This window comes from Scyliorhinus torazame, chromosome 3, assembly GCF_047496885.1.
Source record: "Scyliorhinus torazame isolate Kashiwa2021f chromosome 3, sScyTor2.1, whole genome shotgun sequence".
NCBI classification, from domain to species: Eukaryota; Metazoa; Chordata; class Chondrichthyes; order Carcharhiniformes; family Scyliorhinidae; genus Scyliorhinus; species Scyliorhinus torazame.
The window spans coordinates 342,324,913-342,344,103 of NC_092709.1; the positions used below are offsets into that span (position 1 = coordinate 342,324,913).

The 19,191-nt window shown below is 53.1% G+C and overlaps 1 protein-coding gene across 2 annotated transcripts in view; it reads right to left on the bottom strand.

The window, feature by feature from the left end:
* The window catches only part of sema4f (sema domain, immunoglobulin domain (Ig), transmembrane domain (TM) and short cytoplasmic domain, (semaphorin) 4F), a 352,651-nt gene extending 342,843 nt beyond the window's left edge, over window positions 1–9,808 (bottom strand). Inside the window, exon 1 of one of the 2 annotated variants that reach the window (XM_072497724.1) lies at window positions 9,314–9,808. In XM_072497724.1, coding sequence (XP_072353825.1) covers window positions 9,314–9,431 — 118 coding nt within the window. In that variant the 5' untranslated portion in view covers window positions 9,432–9,808. The remainder of the gene's footprint in view (window positions 1–9,313) is intronic. The other variant, XM_072497723.1, reaches the window with a different exon arrangement.
* Between the last annotated feature and the right edge of the window lie 9,383 nt (window positions 9,809–19,191).

Here is a 19,191-nt window from a genome sequence, read left to right on the forward strand (position 1 = left end):
TCCAACATCTACAGTAACTTGCTTTTATCTCCATGAGTGTCTGGAACTGCTTTCTCAATAGGCAGTAGAAGCAGAACCATTGAATATTTTATGGTAAAGCTCGTAAGATTCGTAGGAATGGTAGGACCTAGAAAGTACTGAAAATCAGAGGGACCTTGGGAGTGCAAGTCCACAGATCCCTGAAGGTGGCAGGGTAGGTAAAGGTGGTGAAGACAAGATATTGGATGCTTGCCTTTCTTGTCATAGAAAAAGGAGGGAGGTCATGCTGGAACTGTATAAAATGCTGGTCAGGCCACAACTGGAGTACTGCGTGCAGTTCTGGTCACCACATCGTCAGCATCATCATCATAATAATAAGAATGATCGCTTATTGTCACAAGTAGGCTTCAATGAAGTTACTGTGAGAAGCCCCTAGTCGCCACATTCCGGCACCTTTTAGGGAGGCCAGTATGGGAATTGAATCCGTGCTGCTGGCCTTGTTCTGCATTATAAGCCAGCTATTTTAGGTTTATAAGAGATAGGATGTATAATCATCTGGAAAGGAATAATTTGATTAGAGATAGTCAACACAGTTTTGTGAAGGGTAGGTCGTGCCTCACAAACCTCGAGTTCTTTGAGAAGGTGACCAAACAGGTGGATGAGGGTAAAGCAGTTGATGTGGTGTATATGGATTTCAGTAAAGAGTTTGACAAGGTTCCCCACGGTAGGCTACTGCAGAAAATACGGAGGCATGGGATTCAGGGTGATTTAGCAGTTTGGATCAGAAATTGGCTAGCTGGAAGAAGACAAAGGGTGGTGGTTGATGGGAAATGTTCAGCCTGGAGTCCAGTTACTAGTAGTGTACCACAAGGATCTGTTTTGGGGCCACTGCTGTTTGTCATTTTTATAAATGACCTGGAGGAGGCGTAGAAGGATGGGCGAGTACATTTGCAGATGACACTAAAGTCGGTGGAGTTGTGGACAGTGCGGAAGGATGTTACAAGTTACAGAGGGACATAGATAAGCTGCAGTGCTGGGCGGAGAGGTGGCAAATGGAGTTTAATGCAGAAAAGTGTGAGGTGATTCATTTTGGAAGGAATAACAGGAAGACAGAGTACTGGGCTAATGGTAAGGTTCTTGGCAGTGTGGATGAGCAGAGAGATCTCGGGTGTCCATGTACATAGATCCCAGAAAGTTGCCACCCAGGTTGAGAGGGTTGTTAAGAAGGCGTACGGTATGTTAGCTTTTATTGGTAGAGGGATTGAGTTTCAGAGCATGAGGTCATGTTGCAGCTGTACAAAACTCTGGTGCGGCCGCATTTGGAGTATTGCGTGTAATTCTGGTCGCCGCATTATAGGAAGGAGGTGGAAGCATTGGAAAGGGTGCTGAGGAGATATACCAGAATGTTGCCTGGTATGGAGGGAAGATCTTATGAGGAAAGGCTGAGGGACTTGAGGCTGTTTTCGTTAGAGAGAAGAAGGTTAAGAGGTGACTTAATTGAGGCATACAAGATGATCAGAGGATTGGATAGGGTGGACAGTGAGAGCCTTTTTCCTTGGATGGTGATGTCTAGCACGAGGGGACATAGCTTTAAATTGAGGGGCAATAGCTATGGGGACAGATGGTCAGAGGTAGGTTCTTTACTCAGAGTAGTGAGGGTGTGGAATGCCCTGCCTGCAACAGTGGTGGACTCGCCAACACTAAGGGCATTCAAATGGTCATTGGATAGACATATGGACGATAAAGGGAATAGTGTAGATGGGCTTTAGAGTGGTTTCACAGGTCGGCGCAACATCGAGGGCCGAAGGGCCTCTACTGCACTGTAATGTTCTATGTTCTGTGTTCTATTTAGCCCACTGTGCTAAACCAGCCCCTCTGGGTAGAGTGTGATTGCAGTGAACAGGGTGTAGAGATTTACCAGGATGCTGCATGACCATGAGGAAAGATTGAATAGACTGGGACTGCTTTCCTTGGAGCAGCGAAGGTCGACACCGACCTGATAGAGGTGTGTAACATTATGAGACATAGATAACGTGGCTAAGAAGGCACTTTCCATTAATAGAAGGGTCAATAAACAGGGGGTACAGATTATAGGGGCTATAGATTTAGGGTAAGAAGAGGGTAAGAGGAGGGTTTTTTTTTCCCAATTAAAGTGCAATTCAGCATGGCCAATCCACCTACGCATACACTGCACAGTGGGTTGTGGGAATGAGATACACGTAAAAACGGGGAGAATGTGCAAACTCTACACGGACAGTGACCCGGGGCCGGGATTGAACCCGGATCCTCGGCGCGTGAGACAGCAGTGCTAACCACTGCCCCATCGTACCTCCCAAGGTAAGAGGGGAGTTGAGGAGAAATCTTTTCACTCAAGAGAGTGGTGGGAGTCTCTTTTCAGAGAGTGGTGGGACTCTGAACTCATCAAAGTATGGTTGAGTCAAAAATTGGCATATTTAAGAAATATTTAGATATACACTGGGCTAAGCAGTGGAAAATGGGATTAGTGTTGTCAGATCTTTGTTGACCGGTGTGGAGACAGTGGCTGAATGGTCTCCTTCTGTGCTATAAGTGACTGTGCATCTACATTTCCCTATAATATATTCCATCTGTCATCATGCTGCCCACTCACCTGACCAAATTATATCCAAGTTCAATCTCTCCAAGTTCCTGTTGAATTTGTGATTTCCAGCTAAGAACTAGAATCATAGACAGTGCAAGAGGCCAATCAGCACATCAACTCTGCACCAACCCTCTGAAAGAGCACCCTAACCGAGATCCACTCCCCATATCTCCATAACCCCACCTAACCTTTTGAACACCAAGAGACAATTTAGCACAGCCAATCCACCTAACCTGCACATCTTTGGACTGTGGGAGGAAACCAGAGCACCCATAGAGACACAGGGAGAATGTGCAAACTCCATACAGTCACCCAAGGTCAGAATTGAACCCAGGCCTCTGGCGCTGTGAGGCAGCAGTGGTGACCACCCATTGCATTAAAAGAATTTCAGCTACACTCCATCCATTTTTTTCTCAATTTATTTACATTTGTGTCCTTTGGTTATTGCCCTCCTGCAGGTGGAAAGTTCCTCCTTATTTACTCAATAAAAGTGCCTCATAATTTTAAAATATCACATTCAACATATAAACACAAAATAAAACATATATTTAATATATCCAGAAGACCATAAGACATAGGAGCAGAATTAGGCCATCGAGTCTGCTCCACCATTCAATCATGGCTAATAGTTTTCTCATCCCCATTCTCCTGCCTTCTCCCCATAACCCCTGATCCCCTTATTAATCAAGAACCGAAATATCTCTGTCTTAAAGACACTCGAGTGATTTGGCCTCCACAGCCTTCTGCGGCAAAGAGTTCCACAGATTCACCACCCTCTGGCTGAAGAAATTCCTCCTCATCTCGGTCTCAAAGGATCATCCTTTAGTCTGAGTTTGTGTCCTTTGCTTCTAGTTTTTCCTACAAGTGGAAACATTCTCTCCATGTGCACTTTATCCAGGCCTCACAACATCCTGTAAGTTTCAATAAGATGCCCCCTCATCCTTCTAAACTCCAACGAGTATAGACCCAGAGTCCTCAACCGTTCCTCATACAACAAGTTCTTTATTCCAGGGATCATTCTTGTGAACCTCCTCTGGACCCTTTCCAAGGCCAGCAGATGCTTCCTTAGATACGGGGCCCAAAACTGCTCACAATACTCCAAGTGGGGTCTGACCAGAGCCTATACAGCCTCAGAAGTACATCCTTGATGTACCTCTGATTCTGGCCCTCTCGACATGAATGCTAACATTGCATTTGCCTGCTTAACTGCCGACTGAACCTGCACGTGAACCTTAAGAGAATCGTGAACAAAGACTCCCAAGTCACTTTGTGCTTCTGATTTCAAAGAACAAAGAACAAAGAAATGTACAGCACAGGAACAGGCCCTTCAGCCCTCCAAGCCCGTGCCGACCATGCTGCCCGACTAAACTACAATCTTCTACACTTCCTGGGTCCGTATCCCTCTATTCCCATCCTATTCATGTATTTGTCAAGATGTCCCTTAAATGTCACTATCGTCCCTGCTTCCACCACCTCCTCCGGTAGCGAGTTCCAGGCACCCACTATCCGCTGCGTAAAAAACTTGCCTCGTACATCTACTCTAAACCTTGCCCCTCTCACCTTAAACCTATGCCCCCTAGTAATTGACCCCTCTACCCTGGGGAAAAGCCTCTGACTATCCACTCTGTCTATGCCCCTCATAATTTTGTAGACCTCTATCAGGTCTCCCCTCAACCTCCTTCGTTCCAGTGAGAACAAACCGAGTTTATTCAACTGCTCCTCATAGCTAATGCCCTCCATACCAGGCAACATTCTGGTAAATCTCTTCTGCACCCTCTCTAAAGCCTCCACATCCTTCTGGTAGTGTGGCAACCAGAATTGAACACTATACTCCAAGTGTGGCCTGACTAAGGTTCTATACAGCTGCAACATGACTTGCCAATTCTTATACTCAATGCCCCGGCCAATGAAGGCAAGCATGCCGTATGCCTTCTTGACTACCTTCTCCACCTGTGTTGCCCCTTTCAATGACCGGTGGACCTGTACTCCTAGATCTCTTTGACTTTCAATACTCTGGAGGGTTCTACCCATTCACTGTATATTCCCTACCTGCATTAGACCTTCCAAAATGCATTACCTCACATTTGTCCGGATTAAACTCCATCTGCCATCTCTCCGCCCAAGTCTCCAAACAATCTAAATCCTGCTGTATCCTCTGACAGTCCTCATCGCTATCCGCAATTCCACCAACCTTTGTGTCGTCTGCAAACTTACTAATCAGACCAGTTACATTTTCCTCCAAATCATTTATATATACTACAAAGAGCAAAGGACCCAGCACTGATCCCTGTGGAACACCACTGGTCACAGCCCTCCAATTAGAAAAGCATCCTTCCATTGCTACTCTCTGCCTTCTATGACCTAGCCAGTTCTGTATCCACCTTGCCAGCTCCCCCATGATCCCATGTGACTTCACCTTTTGTACTAGTCTACCATGAGGGACCTTGTCAAAGGCCTTACTGAAGTCCATATAGACAACATCCACTGCCCTACCTGCATCCATCATCTTAGTGACCTCCTCGAAAAACTCTATCAAGTTAGTGAGACACGACCTCCCCTTCACAAAACCATGCTGCCTCTCACTAATACGTCCATTTGCTTCCAAATGGGAGTAGATCCTGTCTCGAAGAATTCTCTCCAGTAATTTCCCTACCACTGACGTAAGGCTCACCGGCCTGTAGTTCCCTGGATTATCCTTGCTACCCTTCTTAAACAGAGGAACAACATTGGCTATTCTCCAGTCCTCTGGGACATCCCCTGAAGACAGCGAGGATCCAAAGATTTCTGTCAAGGCCTCAGCAATTTCCTCTCCAGCCTCCTTCAGTATTCTGGGGTAGATCCCATCAGGCCGTGGGGACTTATCTTCCTTAATATTTTTTAAGACACCCAACACCTCGTCTTTTTGGATCTCAATGTGACCCAGGCTATCTACACACCCTTCTCCAGACTCAACATCTACCAATTTCTTCTCTTTGGTGAATACTGATGCAAAGTATTCATTTAGTACCTCGCCCATTTCCTCTGGCTCCACACATAGATTCCCTTGCCTATCCTTCAGTGGGCCAACCCTTTCCCTGGCTACCCTCTTGCTTTTTATGTACGTGTAAAAAGCCTTGGGATTTTCCTTAACCCTATTTGCCAATGACTTTTCGTGACCCCTTCTAGCCCTCCTGACTCCTTGCTTAAGTTCCTTCCTACTTTCCTTATATTCCACGCAGGCTTAGTCTGTTCCCAGCCTTTTAGCCCTGACAAATGCCTCCTTTTTCTTTTTGACGAGGCCTACAATATCTCTCGTTATCCAAGGTTCCCGAAAATTGCCGTATTTATCCTTCTTCCTCACAGGAACATACCGGTCCTGAATTCCTTTCAACTGACACTTGAAAGCCTCCCACATGTCAGATGTTGATTTGCCCTCAAACATCCGCCCCCAATCTATGTTCTTCAGTTCCCGCCTAATATTGTTATAATTAGCCTTCCCCCAATTTAGCACATTCATCCTAGGACCACTCTTATCCTTGTCCATCTTAAGCATCTTCCCATTTAGAAAGTAGTCTGTGCCTCCATTTCTCCTTCCAAAGTGCATAACCTCACACTTTTCCACATTGTATTCCATCTGCCACTTCTTTGCCCACTCTCCTAGCCTGTCCAAGTCCTTCTGCAGCCCGCCTGCTTCCTCAATACTGCCTGCCCCTCTACAGATCTTGTATCATCAGCAAACTTAGCAACAGAGCAGATCATCCTTCTTCCAGATCATTAATGTATATTGCAAAAAGTTGTGGTCCCAGCACCAACCCTGAGGCACACCACTAGTCACCGGCTGGCATCCTGAAAAAGACCCCTTTATCAAAAGATCTCTTAACCTTCTCTATTCTAAGGAGAACAATTCCAGTGTTTCAAGTCTCTCCCCTTTCGTGATTATTTCATGAAATCTGGTTCCCCTCGCAGCAGAGGCAAAGTGCATAATTATTGTCACAAGTAGGCTTACATTGCCACTGCAATGAAGTTACTATGAAAATCCCCTAGTCCCAACACTCTGGCGCCTGTTCGGGTACACGGAGGGCGAATTCAAAATGTCCAATTCATCCAACAAGCTCATCTTTTGGGACTTGTGGGAGAAAACCAGAGAACCCAGAGGAAACCCACGCAGACACAGGGAGAACGTGCAGACTCCGCACAGTGACCCAAACCAGGAATCGAACCTGGGACCCAGATGCTGTGAAGCAACAGTGCTAACCACTATGCAACCGTGCCATCGACAAAGAAGCAAGGCAAAATAATCCTAGCAGTAAACTTCACTTACAGAAATAGGGGCCGGGATTCTCAGAGCCTTTGAGCACAATCGCGCTCGGCGCCGGAACGGCGAATGGGGCGTCAGACCTGCGATCGGGACCGACCCCACTTCCATGATTCTCCGGGGACTGGAGAATCGGCGCCAATCGCTCACACACAGTCAATGCAGCGCAGGTCAGAGGCCATTGAAAGAGGCCCCCGCAGCAATTCATTCCCGCCTGCGTGGTTCACTCATGGTTCCAACCGGTGGGAGCTCGGAGTGGCCTGCGGACTCATTCCGCAGCCACGCTGGTGGGGGGGGGGCGAGGGCATCAGTCACCGTCGGGGCCTCCAGGATGGTCAGGCTCGCGATCGGGGGCCACCGATCGGTGGGTGCGTGCAATCTCTCGGGGGGAGGCCTAAACTGTCGGGGCCAGCCCGCGATGCGAGTCCGCCATATTGCGCGCGGCCGCTGCGTGCATGCACAGACCCACGTTCAGAAGTGCAGGGCCCCGTATCGGAAGCTGGAGCTGCGAGGAGCACTTCGGGGCCCTGCTAGCCCCCTGCAAAACGGAGAATCACTCTGGACTTTCTCAAGGAATGTCGAGTGATTCACGTCCATTTTCTCACAGGCGTGGGGGACATCCCATTATCAGAGCATTCGCCCAGAGAATTTTATAGGTGCGGGAACTTACTTCTAGATGCTGGAGGGGCTTGCCGAGATTGGGATGGAGGAAGACTGAATTAACCTGTGCATTATGACATATAACGCAAGTTATCTAATTTCCTAGGTCTACAAAAATTGTGAATTTCCTCATCTCCCTTGGCCTTTTCTTCTTTCAGCAATCCAGTTTTACAAATAATGTACAATGGTGGGTTACAAACCAGAAAACAATTCTATATCCCTTTCAATTTTTATTTCCAGATTGCCGGTTTGTACTGCTAAGAGCCTCCTCTGTTACCTTGGTTTCTCTTCTTAAAAGCAGCACGGTAGCACAGAGGTTAGCACTATTGCTTCACAGCACCAGGGACCCGGGTTCGATACCCGGCTTGGGTCATTGTCTATGTGGAGTCTACACATTCTCCCCGTGTCTGCGTGGGTTTCCTCCGGGTGCTCCGTTTTCCTCTACAAGTCCTGAAAGACATGCTTGTTAGATGAATTGGGACATTCTGAATTCTCCCTCTGTATACCCGAACAGGCACCGGAGTGTGGCAACTAGGGAGGGACTTTTCACAGTAACTTCATTGCAGTGTTAATGTTAACCTAAAGATTATTTTAAAATATTAATGCTTGTTACCATCTTGCCTCAGGAGGATGTAGTGTCTTGAGCATATAATCCATGCTGACATTCTATTCAATACTGTACAAGCTATGCACGGTCGTCAGTGCCATCTTTCAGGTGAGACATTAAACTGAGGCAGTGATGCCCTCATGGACATAAATCATCCAAGACACTGCTTGGCAATTAAAGCCATGTGCTGGCTGATATTATCAGGATATTTTGGGTTTAAAACAGGCATAACACAATTTAACAATGGCAGTTGGGAGATCAAGCTACTGATAAATTCATATCACCCGTTTTTAAGACATTCCATCCAGCCCCCTAAAAACAGGTGTTAGGTGTGTTGTATATTTGAATGAGGGGTTTAACACTGCTTTTAGGTCCCTTTGCTGAAACTAGTTGATAATGAGCTCTGTTCAGGATTGTTCAGCACTCTTTGCAAAACATATTTTTTGCATAAAAATATTTTTTTAAATCTTTGTTTTAAAATTGTTTTTAATTTGTAAAAGATTCTCTTTAGAAAGAGGGCAAGCTCCTGTCAGGGGAACTAAAGCACATCAAAATAAAAGCAAAATACTGCAGATGCTGTAAATTTAAAATAAAAACAGAAATTGCTGGTTAAACTCAGCAGTATCTGTGGAGAAAGAAACAGTTTAACGTTTCGAGTCCTTACAAATAACATTTTCTGCTTTTATAACTAAAGATACTAGCAGCTTGGTCAAGAAAAAAAACGCAGCCCAAGGAACAAATTCCAGACCAGCCTCGTCGTTTGCAATACAATCAGCATTGGTTATGTATTTTAGGTCAGCGTTGGTTATGAACCCCAATATGCCCCAGAACCAAGTTCAATCCAATTATCTAGTCATTACTTCAATGTTGTCAGTGAGAGCTTGCTGTGTGCAGTTTGGCTGCTGCACTTCCTGCAAAACATTTCAGCAATTCCAAGGGTGCTATAGAAATGCAGAATTTTTCATTTCCTTTGTGAACAAGTACCTCACTGATCATGTCATGAACATACAACGCATGATGAAGCGATCTTTAAACCCCTCTCAAAGTATCTTAACAGTGTAATATATGCAGCCTACTTAACAACAGATATGCATTCATTTGGAGATAGGGGATCATTGTTGAGAGAGAAAATAAATCATAAATTGACACCTACCATCGTGAGAGATGGTTTTCCTGGGGACTGAATCCTTCGTATTGCCCAAAACGCAGGCACTAATACAACACAAGATCGCAACGTAAACAGCCAGAGCCGTAGATCCTCCTTTCATCATGTTGTTCAGAAAAAAACAAATAAAGTCCCGTAACTAAAATGGGGGGAGGACAAAAAAACAACGTCCTCTGCTATTCTCACGATTCCCTTTCCTTGTAGTCGCCAATACAAAGAAACAAAGTGCACACACGCCCACCAGGTGTTTGAAATACAAGCAAGCCGCTCCTTTCCTTACAAACTTTCCGTCGTCAGCCCCTGCTTTACATTCAGATTGCGGCTCACAGTCCAGAATTCTCCAGAGTTTATGAAACTTTTCTGAACAAATTACAGTTGATGGCGACAGTCGGAAGCGTTACGCAGTCGCTTTCTGTTCCTGTCTCTTATCCATGATGTGGAGATGCCGGCGTTGGTCGAGCATTGCAACAGCGCCAGGTAGCGCAAAATGCGTGAATCAGAGGGCGGATTGGGTTTGAGTCACAGCCTATATGTACCTAAGAAAACTCCACCCTCTCTCATCCGTTCCCCAACAACAAGGACACCAATAATCTTGTCGTTTCTCAAGTGTCGGGAGCATTTTTCTCGGACTTAAATTGAATCGTGTAGCTCAGCTATCCATGTTAATTCAGTCGACTGTTCCTTCACTTTTTTCAGAAGTTCAGAAATTAAATAGGATATCTAATATAATATAATATAAACCCAGTGAGGCGCTTCTTTTAAAAAAACAGGAAAAACTTCCCCTGAGATCAATCTTCTTTTTGGCTTTAAAAAAGCAACAGAAAGTACTAGAAACAATTCAGCATCTCCAAAGTAAAAGAAAGCAAGTTAACATTTCCCTCAAATCTCCAGGGGTTAAAGATTAATATCTTGAACACTTGTGTGAGCAACCCAGCAGAAAATCATGGGGACATTGACATTTTGTTCATGTGTGTTTACTTCTATTAGTTATAGAAATGATGAGTTGGGGGGGAAAACATAGAAGAGTATCGGGGTGGTGCCTGTGGTAACCAAAATTGCTAACTCGAGTCAACAATTTTCATCAGTACAGACTGGAAATACACCCTCTCCTTTGACCACACCCCCTCAGACATGAGTGTATTTGCGTTCATTGCTATTCCATCCATGACCATCTCCTTTCATGCCTCAATGACTACCCTCCGGTGGCCTTGACATCTATTATTATGAAGTGCTTCGAGAGGTTGGTTATGAGACACATTGGGCGCGATTCTCCACTCCCACGCCAAAGTGGCCGCCCCGTCGTGAAAGCCGTCGAGGTTCACGACGGCGCAGAACGGCCCCGATCCCGACCGATTCAGGGCCCGAAAAAGGGCTAGGATCGGGGCCGCGAGAACCTCGGGGGGGCGTTCCGTGAAGGCCGCGTCGTCACCGTGCGACGCCCGAATGACGCACCGCTGCGTCAAAAATGGCGCGATCCGCGCACAGAGGACCCGGAGGAGAATTGAGGAGATGGCTGAGCCCCGAAGAGCCGCACCGAGGTTCCGGGATACAGACCTGGACACCCTGGTGGATGAGGTGGAGTGGAGAAGGGACACCCTCTGCCCAAGACGTGGGCATCGCCAGCCATCCAGCACGGTGAGGCACGGCTGGCAGGAGGTGGGCACTGCAGTCAGTGATGTGGGGCAGACCCCCTGGACGGGGGAGCAGTGCCACAAGAAGCTGCACGACCTCACCCGGGCTGCCAGGGTAAGTGCCATGAGGGTGCCCCCAGGCTCCACCCCCCCCAGCACGGGGGGGAGAAGTGGGGTGGGGGGGTGGGGGTTGGGAGTGTTGGGGGGGACTGGGGCATCAGGGGTGATGTTGGGGGGGTCACGGGGTTTGGGGGGGGCACGGGGGATTGGGGGGGGCGTTGGGAGTGTTGGGGAGGACTGGGGCATCAGGGGCGATGTTGGGGGGGTCAGGGGGCTTGGGGGGGTCACGGTGCCCAACTATCTACTCGACCCACATGAGCACCAGGACCCCCGTGGAGACAGCATTGCGTGCTGTCTCCTGAACCAGCAAAAATGTTGTCAATATCTGCATGGCCTGATGATACCCGCCTAATGGTGATGCTTTATCCGACACCGCCCCCCCCCCCCCCTCCCCAAACCCAGGACAAGACAGCGCATAACAAGCGGGAGCGCATGAGAACCGGAGGGGGATCTCCGGTCCTGCACCCCCTAACCATTCACGAGCAGAGGGCCCAGGACCTCGCTGGGGGATCCGCCACCCGGGAGGTCGCGCCATGCCAGGTCGGAGGCGCAGAAGCAAGTGAGAGAACCCAGCATGTCCTCTCCACCCCCAACCCGTCATCGCCCCCCTCACACTCTGGCCACTGCACCCCAGATCCCATCCCCCCTCACACTCTGGCCACTGCACAACAGATCCCATCCCCCCTCACACTCTGGCCACTACACCCCAGATCCCATTCCCCCTCACACTCTGGCCACTGCACCCCCGATCCCCTCCCCCCTCACACTTTGGCCACTGCACCCCAGATCCCATCCCCCCTCACACTCTGGCCACTGACCCCAGATCCCATACCCCCTCACACTCTGGCCACTGCACCCCAGATCCCATCCCCCCTCACACTCTGGCCACTGCACCCCAGATCCCATCCCCCCTCACACTCTGGCCACTGCACCCCAGATCCCATCTCCCCTCACACTCTGGCCACTGCACCCCAGATCCCATCCCCCCTCACACTCTGGCCACTGCACCCCAGATCCCATCCCCCTCACACTCTGGCCACTGCACCCCAGATCCCATCCCCCCACACACTCTGGCCACTGCACCCCAGATCCCATCCCCCCTCACACTCTGGCCACTGCACCCCAGATCCCATCCCCCCTCACACTCTGGCCACTGCACCCCAGATCCCATCCCCCCTCACACTCTGGCCATTGCACCCCAGATCCCATCCCCCTCACACTCTGGCCACTGCACCCCAGATCCCATCCCCCTCACACTCTGGCCACTGCACCCCAGATCCCATCCCCCCTCACACTCTGGCCACTGCACCCTAGATCCCATCCCCCCTCACACTCTGGCCACTGCACCCCAGATCCCATCCCCCCTCACACTCTGGCCACTGCACCCCAGATCCCATCCCCCCTCACACTCTGGCCACTGCACCCCAGATCCCATCCCCCCTCACACTCTGGCCACTGCACCCCAGATCCCATCCCCCCTCACACTCTGGCCACTGCACCCCAGATCCCATCCCCCCTCACACTCTGGCCACTGCACCCCAGATCCCATCCCCCCTCACACTCTGGCCACTGCACCCCAGATCCCATCCCCACACACACTCTGGCCACTGCACCCCAGATCCCATCCTCCCTCACACTCTGGCCACTGCACCCCAGATCCCATCCCCCCTCACACTCTGGCCACTGCACCCCAGATCCCATCCCCCCTCACACTCTGGCCACTGCACCCCAGATCCCATCTCCCCTCACACCTGGCCACTGCACCCCAGATCCCATCCCCCCTCACACTCTGGCCACTGCACCCCAGATCCCATCCCCCTCACACTCTGTCCACTGCACTCCAGATCCCATCCCCCCTCACACTCTGGCCACTGCACCCCAGATCCCATCCCCCTCACACTCTGGCCACTGCACCCCAGATCCCATCCCCCCTCACACTCTGGCCACTGCACCCCAGATCCCCTCACACTGTGCACCCACCACCATCATACACCCGGGCCACTGTGTCTAACGAACCCCGAATCTTTTATGTTCCCCAGGGCCATCGGCCGAACCTTCAGGGACGTCTCGCCCAGGAAGCAGCACAATGCCACCCACCGCAACGGCACCCAGGGATGCACGCCAGAGGTTGGCAGTTGGTCGGACAGGAGGGCAGACCTCACAGTCTGGGACCGGGATGCTGAGACCTCCGGGACAGACATTAGTCAGGTGCACAGGGTGGACAGTCATGCCGAAGCCCACATCATGGCCACACACCCGCTGGATCGAACTGGAGGTCAAGACGACATGGCCCGCATGGAGCTTGCGCCGGGCCATGAGGGGGACCAGTCCACACCAAACTTCTTGACGGATGATGACCTCGAGCTTGCGGCACTGCTGTCTCCCACACCGTTCACCATCGCAGAGACACTCACCTCGGTTGGGCAGATAAGTGATGAGGCTCCCGGGTCACAGTCTGGTGCGCACCCCACAGCCGAGCCGGAACAGCAGGTGGAGTTTGGAGCAGCCGAGGGGCTGGACGGTTGGAGGGCAGCCCAGGCCCAGCAACCAGCTGCCACCCAGACGGTTCCCGGGTTCCTGGATGTAATTGACACACCCGGACAACCGATGCGTATGGACACCCAGGGACTGAGTAACGGGATGAGGGCCATCATCCAGGACCTGCACACGCAGCGGGAGGAGTCTATCCGCATCCAGGAGCAGGGAGTGGTGCCGCTCATCGCAGCCACCCAGGCCGACACCGCACGGGTGGCGTCCGCGGTGGAGGCAATGGGTGAAGGGGTTTTGGCCATGGGTCAGGTTCTGCAAGGCATTGGGCTTCACGTGCACGCGTCATCCATGGCTCAGGAGCGGGCTGCCCTCTCACAGGCAGCCATCTCACAGAGCCAACACGACATTGCCGCCGCTCTCCGGGCCCTGGCTGAGTCTCACCATGCCATGGCCCGGTCCCAGCAAGCGATGGCTCAGTCCCAGCAGTCGGTCGCGGAGAGCATAGACCACCTGGCGCACGTGATGGATGGCGTCGCGCACTCACAGGTCGAGATTGCACAGACCTTGGCAGGAATGTGGCACTCCCTGGGCCCCGTCTCGGCGAACATTCGGACCGTGGTCGATACCGCTGCAGGCCCCCAGGACTGGCAGCGCCAGGTGTCGGGGGTGCGACGGGGCATGTCTCCGAGCGCACCTCTGTCCACAGTGAGGCCCGGGGGCCACCGGGCTCCCCGAGGGAGGAGGAGGTTCTGGGGCCCGTCCCGGTAGCTCCACCAAAGGACGTCCCGGTACACTCGGCCTCCCCCTGTTCCGTCCCCTGGTGCATCTGGTGGGGAGCGGGCAAGTCAGGGTGGCACCACGCCATCCAGCACGCCCGCAGAGCAGCCTGGCCCATCGAAGCCGGGCCGCCCCAGGAAACGCGTGCCGAAGGGGAGCCATGTCGAAGGGCGCGATTCACAGCAGTCCACCTCCACTCCTGCTGTACCATCTGGGAACACTCCAAGACGTAGTGGTAGGGCCCGTAAGGCAAAGTCGTTCGGCACGTAAGAAGTTGGCACAGGTGCAGGGCACAGTTTAGTTGTAGGGGGTAGGGCACCTATGTTCACCACACGAATAAACGCACTGTTAAATTTGACTTGTAAGACTGTGTGCTATGTCCGATGCCAGGGGGCTCGTGAGGGTGCCCGATTGGCGTCGTGGTATACGAGCCGTTCAAGGTATGTTCCGGATGTGGTGACCCTTTTCCCCCCCTGGCCCCCCCATAATCGGACACCGTTGTCCTCAGTACACCGACGCCAGCCACCCCACGGGCATGTGGTGAAATATCCGTCACGAAGGCTGTGACCACCGGAGTGCATGGTTCAGCTATAGCCATGAGTCAGACCTCGGCTGGCAAATCTGAGCACACAGCTCATCGCAGAGCGGGCTGTTATCATTCAACATGGCACTGATCACACCCGCTTACTGTGGTAGTATGTATCGCTGCACTTACCCAATCATCAATGTTGTGCAATCCATAGTGCCGCAGTGGTAAGGTGATGTGGAATTGTTGCCGTGAACGCGGTGCGGGGGTGCCCGGGGGGGGGGGGGGGGGGGGGGGGGGGGGGGGGGCGGGGGGGAGGTGGTGGGTGCTGTGTGGTGCCCGTGTACAGGAGTGACGGTGCAAGTGGCAGTGTTCAGCGAATCCCACCCCCACAGTGCGTGAACCATGTGGCCACCAACGCATTGCGTGCCCGCTGTCCCCGGCGGTGCCGTCGCGCAGTCTCCTGGGCGTAACGAGCTGCCGGGCAGTGTCTGCGTCCTGCGCCCCTCCCCCATCCTGATGCGCCCCATCATCCTCATCCTCCGCATCCTCCTCTTCCCCATCCCCCTCGTTTGCGTTGGCTCCGGTGCCGTCGGGTCCTCCCTCCGGCTCCTCCACCAGGTCGTCTCCCCTCTGCATAGCAATGTTGTGCAGCGCACAGCAGACCACAACCATGCGACCGACCCTGTCGGGCTGGTACTGCAGGGCCCCTCCGGAGCGGTCCAGGCATCTGAAGAGCATCTTCAGCAGCCCGAAGCACCGCTCCACCACACTCCTGGTTGCTGCATGTGCCTCGTTGTATAGGCTCCCCGCGTTGGTGTGAGGCCTCCGTATTGGCGACAGCAGCCATGACGTCATGCACACTGCTGGGGTACCTTGCACACACGTGCATGATCTTCATGTGGGGGTCGCACACCACCTGAATGTTCATGGAGTACGCGCCCTTCCTGTTCATGAACATGTCCCTGCTGTCTGCAGGCGGGCGCATGGGGGCGTGCACACCATCGATGACACCCTGGACCATCGGTATCCCGGCCACCTTGGTGAATCCACGTGCCCGTGCTTCCTGCTGTGCTCGGTCCTCGGGGAATTGAATGTACCTGTCCGCGATGGCGTACAAGGCGTCGGTGACGGCCCTGATGCACCTGTGGACCGATGCCTGTGATATCCCGGAGAGGTCCCCGCTCGGCGCCTGGAAGGAACCGGTTGCATAGAAGATTAGGGCCACCGTCACCTTGGCGGAGACTGGTATCGCGTGTCCTCCTCCCATTCCACGTGGTGCGAGGTGCGCCATGAGCTGGCATATATGTGCGACCGTCTCCCTGCTGAACCGTAATCTCCTCCTGCATGTGATGTCCGGTAGGGCCTCGAACGACATTCTGTCACGGTACACCCTCGGCCTTGCTGGACGCCTGTGGCGCCCTGGCACCACCATCAGTGGATCCTCCTGCTCCACCTGCTCCTCCTCCTCCTCCTGCTCCCCCCCAAAGCACTTCCTCTGCATTCCTCGCCGTCTGGCGGTCAATGTTCCCCTCGGCATCCCCCTGTACATTCGGGTCCTGAGCGCCTGCGGCCTGCGTGGCGACGACGGGCCACTCCCCGGCCATCCCCTCTGCTGCACCGGTGACCGCTGCATCTGCATCAACTGTGGGCCGTCCGACTCTACGCTGCCGGATGGCAAACTCCAGAGCTGCGGCTCCAACCATGGCAGTGAACGTCGCTGTCTGGTTGGCATACATGGTGACCTGCAGGAGGGTGGTGGGGGGCAGAGAAACGACATGTTACACGGAGGTTCTTCCACACCTTGTCAGCTGGGCTGCATGGGATACCAGTGTGCCCCGGTGGCCTGGTCGCGCTGCAGACACGCAGCCAGCCTAACACCTGGTCACTGGCTGCGCCCAACGGTCACTTCACACCGTACTGCTCACCAGTGTGCCACTCGCCTGTGCCCATCAGCCACACGCACCCTACGGCCGTGTCCTCGTCACCGTCCTGCCATATCAGGGCGGCTGACATGTGGATTCCGCGGATGGGCGATACCATCCACACTCTCCCTCACCCCCCTCCCACCTGCACACTCTCCCGCACCCCCCCCACCTGCACACTCTCCCTCACCCCCCTCCCACCTGCACACTCTCCCTCGCCCCCTCCCACCTGAACACTCTCCCGCCCCCCCTCCCACCTGCACCCTCTCCCACACCCCCCCTCCCATCTGCACACTCTCCCTCGCCCCACTCCCACCTGCACACTCTCCCACACCCCCCCCACCTGCACACTCTCCCGCACCCCCCTCCCACCTGCACACTCTCCCTCGCCCCCCTCCCACCTGAACACTCTCCTGCTACACACACATGACTGTGGCAAAATATGGCTCCAACTCCATCTACAAGTTTGCTGAAAACATAACCGTAGTGGGTCAGATCTTGAACAATGATGAGTCACAGTACAGGAAAGAGATGGAGAACATAGTGGAGTGGTGTAACGACAACAATCTCTGCCTTAATGTTAGCAAAACTAAGGAGCTGGTCATTGACTTCAGGAAGCAAAGTATCGTACACACCCCTGTTTGCATCAATTGTGCCGATGTGGAGATGATTAGCAGCATGATCAAAGACCCCTCCCATCTGGCTTATTCACTCTTCCAACTTCTTTCATCGGGCAGGAGATACAAAAGTCTGAGAACACGCACAAACAGATTCAAAAACAGCTTCTTCCCTGCTGTTACCAAACTCCTAAATGACCCTCTTATGGACTGATCTGATGTCTTCACACATCTTCTCTACTGAGTAGTATGCTTCACCCGATGCCTGTGACTATGTATTTACATTGTGTAATTATGTATGTCCTATGGTTTGTTTCATGTATGGAACGATCTGTCTGGACTGTAGTTTGAACAATACTTTTCACTGTACCTCGGTACACATGACAATAAAACAAATCCAATCCATTGCCATGAATTTCTAAACACATTTTAAAATATATTTTATTACAAACATATATCAAAATAGGTTACAGCAAATAAACACCTCGGGAAACATGCTTCCCAGCAATCAACTATACAGTCTGTACAGATTTTTTCCCCTTTTTCACCCTCTCTCCCCCCCCCCCACCACCCCCCACACCCCCACCTGCTCAAACAACTCCTCAAACACGGTCACAAACAACCCCACCTTTTCCCAAACCCCCTGCAGAGTCCCTTAACTCATACTTTGGGCGGGATTCTCCCAATGCCGCGCCGTACGGGAGAATCGGCGTTCACGCCATTTTTTCCCGCGGCACCGGTCCGACGCCGGCAGGTGATTCTCTGAGGAGCTGAGAATCGGCGCCATTTGCGGCAGCGCATTTGGTGCGGCGCGGTCACAGGCCGCTGTCCGCGGCCAGACCGCCGATTCTCCGGCCTTGATGGGCCGAGCGGCCGCGTGGAAACGGCAGAGTCCCGCCGGCGCCGTTCACACCTGGTCGCTGCCGGCGGGAACTCTGCACGAAGGGTCGGGGGTGGTCTGTGGGGCTGGGCACAGCGCTCCTTCACCGGGTGGGACCTCCAATGGGGTCTGGCCCGCGATCGGGGCCCAACGATCGGCGGGCCGGCCTCTTCAGCCCCGGCCCTATTTTATTACGTGGCCGGACCCTGAACCCCCACGCCATGTTGGGTCGTGGACGGCGCACTGAAGAAGTCCCCCGTGCATGCGTGGGTTGGCGCGGCCAAATTGCACATGCGTGGGTTGGCGCATCGTCCATTTGACGCTAGGAAAGGAGGCTGGAGTGGTGTGAACCGCTCCAGCACCTGCTGGCCCATCGGTAGTCCCTGTGCCCGTTTCGCTCCTTTCGCGACGGAATTCACGACGGCGCGAACACTCTGGGCGGGTTTCTCCGACCCCCCACCGGGTCGGAGAATCGCCAGGGGTCGGCGTGAATCCCGCCCCCGCCGTCCTCCAAATTCTCCGGCCCCCCAAAAATCACCTCGCCGTGAATCATGCCACCCGCCTCAGAGAATGGCGAGGACCGGCGCGACTCAATGGGCCCGGGGCCGCCCGAATTCTCCGGGCTGCGATGGGCCGAAGTCCCGCCCGTTTAACAAGGGTCCTGCCGGCGTAAATCAAGGTTGGTCCCTACCGGCGGGACCCAGCTCCGTGGGTGGCCTCCGGGGTCTTCGGGGGGGCGCAGGGCGATCTGGCCCCGGGGGGTGCCCCACGGTGGCCTGGCCCGTGATCGGGGCCCACCGAACCGCGGGCAAGCCTGTGCCGTGGGGGCACTCTATTCCTCCGCGTCAGCCTTGTACTGATCCGCAATGGCTGCCGCGGAGATGAACCACCCCTGCGCAT